Source organism: Zootoca vivipara, chromosome 7 (genome assembly GCF_963506605.1).
Source record: "Zootoca vivipara chromosome 7, rZooViv1.1, whole genome shotgun sequence".
Classification (NCBI taxonomy): domain Eukaryota; kingdom Metazoa; phylum Chordata; class Lepidosauria; order Squamata; family Lacertidae; genus Zootoca; species Zootoca vivipara.
Genome location: NC_083282.1, coordinates 22,108,357 through 22,120,916, shown reverse-complemented (window position 1 = coordinate 22,120,916; position 12,560 = coordinate 22,108,357). Strand labels below are relative to the sequence as shown.

Below are 12,560 nucleotides of genomic sequence, written 5' to 3'. Positions count from 1 at the left end.
TTGTGTACCAAATAGTTCATAGACAGGGCTGTTCTTAAACTGAAGTACCACTGTATCAGGATGGTAGCAGGGGACAGGGCTTTTTCAGGGGGAACTCATGGGAACTCAGTTCCAGCACCTCTCAGGTGAGCGACATTCCCATTCTAAGAGAATGAGGAAGGTGTTCATGGTGAGTTCTGGCACCTTTCCCTCCCTAGAAAAATAACACTGGCAGGGAGTGGGGAAGATAGTCAGCAGCCTCTGGGTGCTTTGCTGCCACGATCACAGTGAAATATGGTGGTACGTCAGGAGAGGAGAGTAGGAAGTCTCCTTGCACAAGCAGATGTTGTTCCACTTGTGCAAGGAGTTACTTAGCACTCCTTTGAATTCAAGCCCTGGTCTCTATGGCAGGGTACATCCTCAAGAGTCCTGTCATTGTTACAAATGTCTGTGGCCTCTGCTTCTCTTCTTCAGGACAAGCTATTATGAGGTCATAGTTACTGGTGGCATTGTGTTGCCAATGTACAATGCACATCTGCTCTGTTTGATAGGCATGTTGGGATCAAGTTTGCTGTGTGGGATCTCACTCCAAGAGGGTCCATTCTCTAGCTGGAATTTTTTGGGTGTGTTTGCTTGTCCTGTCATGGTTGTTACCCAGACTGTAGCTGCTGTACTGTTGCCCTTTCGCTGTGGCCTCACAGTCGGAACCTCCCATTTTTGTAGATTGACAGAGAGAAAGAGGCATGATGATGATGATGATTGATTGATTGACTGATTGATTAAATTTGTATACTGCCCTATACCTGTAGGTCTCTGGGCGGTTCACAACACCTAGACAATATACGAAGCACAAAATGCATAATAAAACACATAATAAAATAATAAAAACAAGTAACAATATTAATGCATACTGTCAATACTGTCTGATATGCCATCCATCTCCTCTTTGTCTAAGTTCTGAAGTCATGTGTGTGTGTGTGTGTGTGTGTGTGTGTGCAATAGACTGCTATCTGCCAGTGATTCCATCTGCCATAATTCTTGCAGATATGTGGAGGCAGTGTGTATGTCTGCAGAGGCACCAGTTTCTGGTTTACTAAGCCAGGTGTTGGGAACCTTTGGCCCTCTAGATGCTGCTGAACTACAACTCTCATCATCTCTGGCTGTTGGCCAGGCTTGCTGGGGCTGATGGGAGTTGTAGTTCAGCAACACCCAGAAAGCCACAGGCTCCCCACACCTGTACTAAACCTCCACCTGTTGGCTTCCTTCATGCACTTTAATGATGAGTGGTGCACATAGCAATAGTAGAATTTTGGGAGAAAGGAGCTTAGGGAAAAAACAGAGTGCATGTTTGCTGCTCTCACTAAATCGGGCTTGGCTGCTTTGAATTCATTCTTCAGCTGAAATCATTGTCATTTAAGAAAAGACATCTGACCAATGGGAGTAGAAAGAATTGTGACTATTGGTCATGGAAGATGTTGCTTTGTGTAGATTCAGTATGTGTCAAATGAATGGGAATAAAAATAGTCATAAATGAAAATTTAAATGCAAAAAGAGATTGGATGAATCCCAGACTTGAGGAATATTTTACAACGACAGCCTTGCCTTACACATTTTAATTCATCTAAAACATTTGTGGATTTGATAATTGGGCACCACAGCAAGTAGCTGACAACGGAATGTGTGTAGGTCTAACTGCTATTCCCAGAACAGATTGTGTGGTCTCCTCTCATATTGGAATGATAATGAAGCCTACTGTAAGAGTCTTTCACAAAGATGAAGCCGATTCCGTTTCTGACTTCAAATCCAAGAGGTCTCCTAACAGATGCTGCTAATTAAAAGTAATGCAATTCTAAAAGTAGTGGGTGGTAGAAAAGATGGTTAAAAAGACAGTTTGATCTTCTGATTGGGGGGGAGAGAGGTTGATGTGTATTGAGAATATTACCATTGTCCTGTTCGGATGCATATCTCAATCTGCTAACACTGGAATCTACAGAAGAAGCCACAATAATAGATTGCAGCCCGCCCAGTGTGTAGAAGATGTAGACTGCAATCCAAAGGGGTCAAAGGGGAGGAGAGCTGGAGGTGGATGACTCACTTTATTCCAATGTCCCACCAGCTCAGCAGAGCAGAAAGTGAAGATGGAGTGGTTTTACGTTTCATTTAAGATTCCCTCCCCCTTGGAAACAATGGAAAGGAAATAGGCTATGCCAGGCATCCCCAAACTGTGGCCCTCCAGATGTTTTGGCCTACAACTCCCATGATCCCTAGCTAACAGGACCAGTGGTCAGTGATGGTGGGAATTGTAGTCCAAAACATCTGGAGGGCCGAAGTTTGGGGATGCTTGGGCTATGCCAACACTGTAGTTTATTCCCTCTTCTGGAGGTGCGTCTTGGGGTAGAGAGGGTTGCAAATCCTGTGGACCTACAGACCCTCCCAGAACCCCCCTGGCATATCTCTCCTGTGCCATCTCCAGTGTCACAATAACTGGCTGTGGAAAGATCCTCGTGGAGAGGCTTGAGATATCAGATTTCCACCTCGGTGGTAGACCTTTCTCTCTACCCTCAAAGAGGGAGATTCAAATACTCAGCACTCCTGGGATACCTGCAATTGGATTGCAGGGTTAGAAAGTAACACATGTGTTACTTATATAGAATATTTGTAGGCTTTTCTTTTAGGGTCAGACTCTCTCAAGATAGCTTTCAACATACAAATTCACCGGTTTTTTTTTTAAAAAAATCAATAGCAACTGTGTTCTTTTTCCCCTTCCAGGTGGATCTTGCAAAGGAAGAAAAATGTGAATTTCTACCTTTCCTTTCTCCTCGGAAGGTTGTGGTGAAAGGGGGGAAGATTGTTGCTATGGAATTTGTTCGGACAGAGCAAGATGAAGACGGAAACTGGAATGAGGACCAGGATCAGATTGTCCGCCTGAAAGCCGATGTGGTGATCAGTGCCTTTGGTTCAGTCCTGAGTGACCCTAAAGGTATTTCTCAGTTACAAGGGGCATGATCCAGCTTCAGTTATGCACATTTAAATCCCACTGATTCAAGTATATGCATAATTGTCACACTGAAATCAGTGGGAATTAAAAGTGCTTACTTTTGGTTGGGTTTCCTCCCAGGATGTACTAAATTCCTAAGAAAAAACACTTTGATGACTGAAATGTGCACATTTCAAATGGCTACAAAAGAATAGAGGGTGAAATTTGATTTGAAATATTGTTCCCTGCCCTGCCTCAATTTCATTCTTTTAAAAGAGCACATTCGTTTTCTTATTTGTTCCTTTCCTAACTGGCATTCGTGTTCCTCTGTAGAAACCATAGATCACTAAATCTCTTTTCTGTTCCCTAACAACTCTGCAGGAAACTTAGGTAGGAAGGAACAAGTTAGGGAGGTCACTTTTTATTTGTGTATATAGGAAGCAGTCTTTTGCCGAGTCACACCATTAATTGGTCCATATAGCTCAGAATGGTCTACATCAGGCATCCCCAAACTGCGGCCCTCCAGATGTTTTGGCCTACAACTCCCATGATCCCTAGCTAACAGGACCAGGTGGTCGGGAAAGATGGGAATTGTAGTCCAAAACATCTGGAGGGCCGAAGTTTGGGAATGCCTGGTCTACATCAAACTTGGGTCTGCAGCTCCCATCTCTAGCTCCCACCATCCCTAGCTAGCAGGACCAGTGGTCAGCGATGATGGGAACTGTAGTCCAAAAACAGCTGGATACCCAAGTTTGGGAAACCCTGGTTTACATTGACTGGCAGAAGCTCTAACTGGAGATTCCAGGGGTTGAACCTGTGACCTTCCTGCATGCAAAGCAGGTGCCCTGCCTCTGAACCACTACTGCCCTTTTCCATTTTAAAAGTGAATGTCTCTGCCCATCTTATGCTGCTTTAGGTGTAGAGGGTCAAATCTATATATGTTATAGCCTTATTCATGCTTATGTGAAGGGCTTGTGGGGAAGCTTTCCTAGTCATGTAGGTTCCCTGTGCAATCTAGAACCCTCAAGGAAGGGGAAAGGAGCCACACTGTGGAAGATGTACCCAAACGTGGGGGAAGTGAGTTCTTTGAGGATGAAGGCTCCATCTTTGTTTTGCATGGCCATTGCCCCTTTCGCGGAAGTAACTGTTGCTTGGAATTTTGTTGCAACTGCAGTAAGTCTCTTAGCTCTTATAGGACTGATGTCAGCAACCCAGTGGCCCCTTTGGCGGATACATTGATCTGGCAAGGGAAATGTCTAGATTGGGCACTTTAACCAAGAGATGGAACGAGAAAACTTGCATTGAAGTAAAGTTATTCATGAAGGCATGTGAGAGTCACCCTGTAAACCTGTTTGGACATATAAAAATGGCAGCTGGCAGGAACAGCCAGAGAGGTGAGGTATGCTATCACCATCACCCATTTTCTCCCCACTCGCACATGAATGGACATGAATGATTCTATGAGTCTATGAATGGGGGTGTTCCATGTGTACCAATTTGTCCCTCTGTGATATTCTTTTTGTATGCATGAACATGGAACTGAATGGGCCTAATTTAATTCAGTTCTTTGTCCATTGGAAAAAGGGAATGTACGCCCTTAGTGCTGGGCTAGATGAGCCTTTGGTGCCATTTAGTTGGGCTCTTCTGATATTTCTTATGCTTTTCTATCATCCCCAAGCCCACCCTGCCAAAACTTTTTATAGGGAATTTGATTTTATCAGTTGCTTATGCCCCGAAGAGAAAAGAAACGAGCAACCATTGAATCACTAATGAAGTCCTCATTGCTGAAGTTAACTTTAATTGGATCTTATGAGAACATATTTGAAAAGCTGGCCTATTAAATAAGAAGCTGAATATAGATTTGCCAAATGATGCCAGTAGTGTCTATAGTCTCCAGCTGTAATATCAGTCAGTTTAGTGGTCTTATTCTGCTTATCCTCTTTTATTGTAGTCCTGTGGTGAACTCAACAATGGTGGTATCAGAGTAGTCAACAGGATTATGGTCTTCTGAGCAGAACTGAGCCTTGTGATGTTCCGTCAAATGAAAACTAGGGTCCCTGACTCCCTGCTACTTGGTATCCCCAAATTTTGAGGCCTCTATGCCAGCATATAGTCATATAGCATTTGACTTGGCATACAGTCGTTGGACTATAACTCCTGCTAGCCAGGGATGATGGGAGTTGTAGAGCAACAACATTTGGGGACCCAAGGTTGGGAAAGGCTGCACTATGCCCATGGCATGACCACTAGAGGGTGCTGGGTTGCACTTCATCTTCATCCATTCCCAGTGTATTAGTAATTTGGCATAGGATGTTCTGCTGTACTTCATATGTGGCAGAGAATCTTGAAGCTTTCATTATTGGAAGCATTCAGGGGTGAAATTTCTAACTTTGGTCCAGGGAAGTACCAGCTTTTTCAGCTTGAGGGCCACGTTGAGGGTTGGCCATATTGGCATGTCACGATCTCTCACGCATGCACACTCACACCCATACATTCAGCAGATATTCATCCCACCACATCCTGCCCAGTGCCTAAATATATTTTTATCTATATCTGATCTCTCATTCTTTCTCTGTATTTAAATATTGCCTACATGGCTGCCAAATTATTGGAGGCTTGCGGGAGCATCGTAAATCATCTGGGGGACCTATAGATGGTCTACAGACTATAGATTAGCCCACCCTTGCTTCAGTCCCAGTGTGGCTGGAAGATTTATAGCAAAGTTCAGTTCTTGGATATATCCAAGGTTAAATTTAAAATATAATGACAAGAATTTATCTTAAGATAACTTACTGTGATTATTTCGTGTGATTTAGAAATAACTAGAGACATTTATGTTTCTGGGGGATAATAACACCTGAGACAGGGGGAATCCTGAGAAAGATTTCCCCCTGTGGACCCAACCCTTTCAAAAGGGCACCTCCAAAAACTATCTGCCCCTCATTGTTGTGAAACACGATTAAGTTTTGTTGTTTCCCTGCAATAGGTCTCTTTTCAGCCTCCACAAGGAATGTATTTGTGGTAGATGATGAGGGTGATGATAAATATTTATTTGTTAGTAACTTTTAAGGAATGAATTATTTAAGGTTGCTTTGGAGAGAAAAAAAGGCAAAAGAGCCGCAATAAAACTCGCAGTACAAATAGTCTGCCACCCTTCCCCATATTTGTTTCTCGGCTGCAAAAAGTTATCCTCCTTTGTTCTCTGCACTTCAATTTCCTGTTGTTGCCACAGGGATTCCATTTTCTCCTGAAAGGGCTGTTCTTGGCTATAGTCAGAGTTGCCATTTGTACAGCGCAGGAAGCTGCCTTATGCTTGTCATGAATTCTGCTCAATATTGATCCAGAGATTTTTAGCAGACTAAAAAAATAAACTTAAGGCACGTTTTTGGATTCCCCCAAAATAGACGAAAGGCAATTGTATTTCATCCAGCAGAGTTTTACTGCTACTGAAGGCAAATGAGCATAATGGCCACAAATCCAATACATTCAGGATCAGGACAGTCCATAAGAAATCCAGTTGCAGCAGACTTAACTTAAACCAGGAATCCCAAAACTCGGCCCTCCAGATGTTTTGGGACTGCAATTCCCATCATCCCTGACCACTGGTCCTGTTAGCTAGGGATGATGGGAGTTGTAGTCCCAAAACATCTGGAGGGCCGAGTTTGGGGATGCCTGACTTAAACTTAAAATAACTTACAATAGGACTAGAACCTTAATACTTAGCATACTACGTACAAAACACCACAGCGGAAGGAAAGAGAGAGAGAAAGTGAAACTCAGGCTCCTTCTGGCCTATTATTATAGTCAGAATGACCTTGCGTGAAAGAGATAACAGAACCAGTTTAAACCAGATGTTCAGCTTCTCTGAAGGAATAACCCAAAGATCGTTAACCTTCTGCTTGTTTCTAGGCAGAATAAAAACTTACTTGTCAGCTTGGGACTTCCACCTTGCAGCAGTTTATATCACATAGAGAAGCTTCCCGAACCCTCTTGAATCAATTAGAATAGGAAAGATCTTTACACATCAGATCAATAGTTTCTGTACCAAGAAATGCACGCTGATAATGCTGTCAGTCCATTGGTCCATCTCAATATTGTCCACACTGACTGGCAGCAGCTCTCTCCAGGATTGCAGAGAAGCATCCTTCCCACCCCTTCATGAAGATGCTACACAGATGAACCCTGGGACCTTTTCCATGCATAGCCTATGCCCTGCCACTATGTGAAGCCACTCCCCACTGTTGAAAATGTTTGCCACTGATTGATTATAATTCTATGCTGCTTTTCATCTATTTTAATGTTTAATGTCTTACTATGTTTTTTGATATATGCCAGAAGCTGCCCAGAATAGCTGGATCAACTCAGCCAGATGGGCAGGGTACAAATAATAAATTATTATTATTATTATTATTATTATTATTATTATTATTATTATTATTATTCAGTGTTTCCTAAACTTGGGTCTCAAGCTGTGTTTTTCTCCCCAGACTACAGTTCCCACCATCCCTGACCACTTATCTTGGTAGCTAGTGATGATGGGAGCTGTAGTCCAAAAACAGCTGGAGACCCAAGTTTGGGAAACACTGCGGCTTACAAACAATAAATAACAAAAACAGGATAGGACATAATAGAACATCACAAATACGGCATAAGCCGTATAGAATCACTAACAAATCAGGAGTGAAGCGATTGCAATCTATGAAGCACTATTAACAAAGCAACAGCTAAAATTAAAAAAAAAGCTAAACGTCACAATTAAAGTCATTATAGCCTTGCTGAAGAGGCATCCAGGAACAAGGCTGCCTTTCCAGAAGGGAAACCTTCTGCTATACCAACACAATTCACAAAGTTTATTGTCACCATTATATATGTCGCTGCATATGTGCATTGCTATCATGCCTTTGAAACAACTCAGTGATGAGAGGTAAAAGCATGATCATATGAAAAAAGCCTTGTTCGTATGATACCGTTTATGAGGCACACCCATTACAAATAACACAGAAAGTGCATAATTTTCAATGGGATTATTTTTACAGGGGATAAAAAGCCAAGTTACTTTAGAAGGCTATTTTAAGCACAGACTCGTGTTGCCTCAGACAGTTGCTGTGAAGCACAACGTGATCTTTCTGTAATTATTATTATTTCCCATTTCCCCAATACCTGCACAAGAATAGGCTTTCCTCCCTTGTGAATAGCTATGCTCAGAGTTTCTGCTTATCATTATTTGCCAGGTTTCACTAGGAGTTGATAGCACTTTTGCTCTTACTAAGAGGCCATTGATAATCTTAAATTTGGCAGCAGACCTGAGCCCAGAATAATGTGTTTTATTTCCACATTAGCTGCTGCAAAGAACAGAATAGAGAGGAATATAGATATGTACATATGTTGTTGTTTTTTTTAGAATCCAGAAGTGCACACCTTAAGGGAACTATGTCATACCTAAATAAGCAAGAAAATATATTGGATGAAGAGAGTGAACCTTGACTATTGCAGTCACAATTTTAGAAATAAAGAAACAATAATGCACACAAGTTTTCTAGGTAGAGGCCTATATCTATTTTCCCTCCTTTTTTAAAAAAGAAAGAAAAGAAGGGAAGTTATTTTATTAATCAAGATATGAACAGGATTTTTTTTCAGCCAGACGTCACCAGAACTCAGTTCTGGCACCTCTCAGGTGGGTGCCGTTGAGAGATGTCAGAACTGAGTTCTGGTGATCTATGGCTGAAATAAAATCCTGTTCATATCTTGATTAATAAAATAACTTGCTTTCTTTTTTAAGAGAACAAGGGAGGTGTTCAAGGTGAGTTCCGGCACCTCTTTTTTTAAAGAAAAAATAGCACTGGAGATGAGTGGACCCTGACTGCTTAGGCCTCAATTTTAGAATTAAAGAAATGTTAACAATGCATACAAGCTCTTTAGGTAGAGGAATATGGAAATTTCCTCCACTCCCACCTCCTGCCTGTTTTAAATAAAATTGAAATACTATGACGCAATAAAGACGCAAGTTCTTCTAAAGATGCTGTCCCAATAAGACATGAGGTAAAATTTGAAGTACGTTCTACTTGAGGGTTTTGCTCAGGCGAAATGCCTGAAGTTTGGAGAGAAGACAAAATAATTTCAATAGGGCTAGAGAAATGTATCAGTTTAGCTGAGGAAAGCGTTTGTACATCCTTAATGTGCCACAAGAGGCATCTCATTGGCTACAAGAGCAGCAGAGGCCAGGTTGTGCCTGAGGTTGATGGGTTGGGGGTGAGGAAGTCCCAAAGAAAACGTCCTTAGCAGGCCACCTATATCATCACTCTGTGCCAGTGCACTAAAAAGCTGACAAATTTTCATGAGAGCTTAAAAAAGAAGCGAAGGATGCTGTGGAAATTTGGAGAACTGACCGTAAGACTTGAAAATAATGAGAGATATGGAAACTGTTCTATTCCCTCATCCTTACCAGGGTCTAAAATCACCTAGCTTCATCTAGCTTACTTCGTTTATGATATATCAAAATGATGGTGCAAACGGTACAATACATTACAGGAAGAGCTCAGAAATATGCTTTTCTATCTGCTTCAGTTCCCCAAGAAATCCAGTCAATTTAGGCTCCCAAGCAATGTTCCCCTGTGCCACTTTCTATTGAACCTTTAAAGGGTTTTTGTTTCGTTTTTTGCCATAACAACACAAGAGCCAAACTGGCTCTATCATAAAGTTATTGCCACCCTCTCCTTTCTTTACATTTTCTGGTTTAAGCAGATGTCACTATATATCCCAAGCGCAGTCAAGGGAATACTGCCAGTTTTCGGTGAAAGAAGTCTGCAAGATGTATATCAAAAATAACATTAATGAGCTGCAAACGCCAAAATTACAGGAACTTATGAAATTGGTTAAACATAAAATACCATTAAACTGTTTACTGAGGCTTCACAGAAATACTGCAGCTAATGAGCATTTCTGCTATTTAAATAAGCCCAAATTGAACACACATTACATGGATACCTAATTAGTAATGGCAGTCAAGCACACACTGTGTCACTTTTAAAGCTTTATTTGAGGAATCTTTTCCATTTGATTTGTTTTGCTAATTAAAATATATTCCAGCTTTTCAATATATCTTAATATTACTCGTAGGGACACCCCCCCCCCAACGCCAAGTGGTGTATAATTGGTTGATGCTTTCCTATTTGTGTCTATTTGCTAAATGAACACAGCAGCTTGAACTATAATGCAGTCTACAAAATTATTTTGGTTTCTGCATTTGTGCTGCTATTGCTTGGTGACTTTGGCGTGCTGTCATCCAGTTTGAATAATCTGTTCAGATTGCATAGTGATTGTCTTACTCGCAGTACCGGCAGCCTTTCAAGTGCTGCTGGAAGAATATAAGTTGTCCCTGCAGTGGAATAAAATATTTCTTGATAGTGAAAACAGGGTCCTGTTTCCTGATAGTGGTATCACAGCTACTTTTCTCCCCTCCCACTAGTGCCACAGTAACCTGGGAGGGTGAGACCATGTGAGATGAACCACACAGGAACATCAAGAATCTGGATTCAGAGTAGTGGTCAATATTTATTGCATTTATATTCTACCTCTCCTCCAAAGAGCTCAAGGGAGTGATGCTCATGGTTCAACTTCCCCTCCCCATTTTATGATCACAACAATCCTGTTAGGCTGTGACTGCCCAAGGACACCCAATGAGCTTCAGGGCTGTGAGAGGATTTGAACCCTAGTCCAGCATCCTAACCACTACACCACACAGCTAACAGTCTAATTAGCCAATTTTTCCTGTTTACTATAGTTGTGAAACTACCGTTCTCCAACACCTATGAAGTGCCTACAGTATTAAGGTTTCGAGAAATATAGCCTGGAACGTTAGCTCCTCTATATTTTATCTGTAGAAATATTAAACCAACTCAGCTGCTTTGAAGTCAGATACCTGGAGAAAAGAAATCTAGTCTTGGGACTTTGTAAATTATTTTAGCAGACTTAACCAAATGCATGCTTTGTTTGCTTTGGTTCAGTTCCGTTTTCTGCAAGTGGTGGGACTTTAAATGAGACTAATCGCTTCTGATCCTGAAAGTGACACAGTATTTCCAGTTTTAAAATTAGCTGCTGAAACATGCAAAACAGTTTCTTTTCCTGGTATTTTTGTCTAAGCCATCAGCGCTTTATCTTAGCATTCAGGGTTTCAAAACGTTTCGTGCTTGGCATTATCAGTATTAGCAGCCCCTATGTGGTAGTCATATTAATTTGTCATAATAGCGTTTTGTTGACTGTATCAAAAAAAATGAGATATTGGGCTTAATTATTACTTCCTTCCCGTGCATTTTGAGATAGTGCCTGTGTGAGAGTCTAAATCCAATTTGCTTTGCTCTCCCCCACCCACTGCCACCCCACAGATTCTCCTCTCAGTGTTTTCAGCCACAGTGGTGACCATGACCCAAATAGACTTTATTTACCATAGCATCTCTGAGGCTGAAGAATCTAGCCACTTGTAAAGATTAAAGAGGCTTAACTCTTCCGCTTCTGGAGCAGCTGCAGAAAACATTTGAAAGAAAGCCTTGAATGTGCACCCCCATATAACTTCTTTGGGGCAGCCCTATGTCTACTACAGCCTCAGTTGCCTTTCCACCTTCAAATCCATCCTGGAAGTCCACCCCCCCCACTTGATCTGCCCCACTAACAAGCCCTTGACACATGGTTGCCCTCTATCCCATTATTTAATTCATTGACATGGAAATAGAGAATGGGAAATTATGGAAATCTGATCCCGTCCTATAATGATAGTTTTGACTTTACAGAGGGTTTCCCAAGGCAAAACACAGCTGCCTATGCTCATCTCTTGTAGAAACAGAACACATCTTTGACACTGTCTATGACAACTGAGAAATATACTAGCAGGATTCTCTTTTACATATATGACAGCACAACTACATCAGTTTAATTGACCTTAGCAATCTGCATCTGTGTGTGGTATGTCCCCAAGTGATGCTTTAAAAAAGCAAACCACCTCCCACCCTGTCACTTGGAGGAGGTGGGGGGAGAACCTGGGTACCATAATAGAGTAATGCCTACATAAAAGTCATTCATTTGATGCAGGGCATCAATATGGGCTAAAAATAATACTCAAATGTACTTTCATATGCGGCGAAAAATTAAGGTATGAAGCTAGTGCTTTTTAAATGACAGATTGTTCTGAATTTTAAATTATAGCAGAATAAATGACATTATTTTGAAGTTAAAATTACTTTTTGCCATGAGCAAAAGAACAATGTTCCGTTCTTTTTTGCCATTTTAGTTATTTGCCTAATTGTTTCCTGGCTTAATTTATCATAGCCATTGTTTGTTTCATTGTTTGCCGGTTTTCAGGGCAAAACCTTTCCAAGACATCTTGAATCAAACCATAATGAACAATACATCAAATAATATAAGTGTATGCTTTTGTTGTTTATTACACATGTACCCTGTTGTTTGTCCAAATAATACAAGGCAATCTACATCTCACCCCACATATTATCCCCATAGAAACCCTATGAGGTTGAGGCTGAGAGTTCATGGCTGATGCAAAGTCACCAAGGGAGTTTTAGAGAGGAATGGGGATAAGAAGCCAGACTTTCCAGTG

The 12,560-nt window shown here is 41.3% G+C and overlaps 1 protein-coding gene across 7 annotated transcripts in view; it reads left to right on the top strand.

The window, feature by feature from the left end:
* Positions 1 to 12,560, top strand: part of DPYD (dihydropyrimidine dehydrogenase) — a 504,044-nt gene that overhangs the window by 265,194 nt on the left and 226,290 nt on the right. For 5 of the 7 annotated variants that reach the window (XM_035123777.2, XM_035123779.2, XM_035123778.2 and 2 more), the window contains one exon: positions 2,749 to 2,959. In XM_035123777.2, the coding sequence (XP_034979668.2) occupies positions 2,749 to 2,959 (211 nt within the window). Of the gene's footprint in view, positions 1 to 2,748; positions 4,351 to 12,560 lie in introns of those variants that run through there. The other 2 variants (XR_009557876.1, XM_035123781.2) reach the window with 2 other exon arrangements.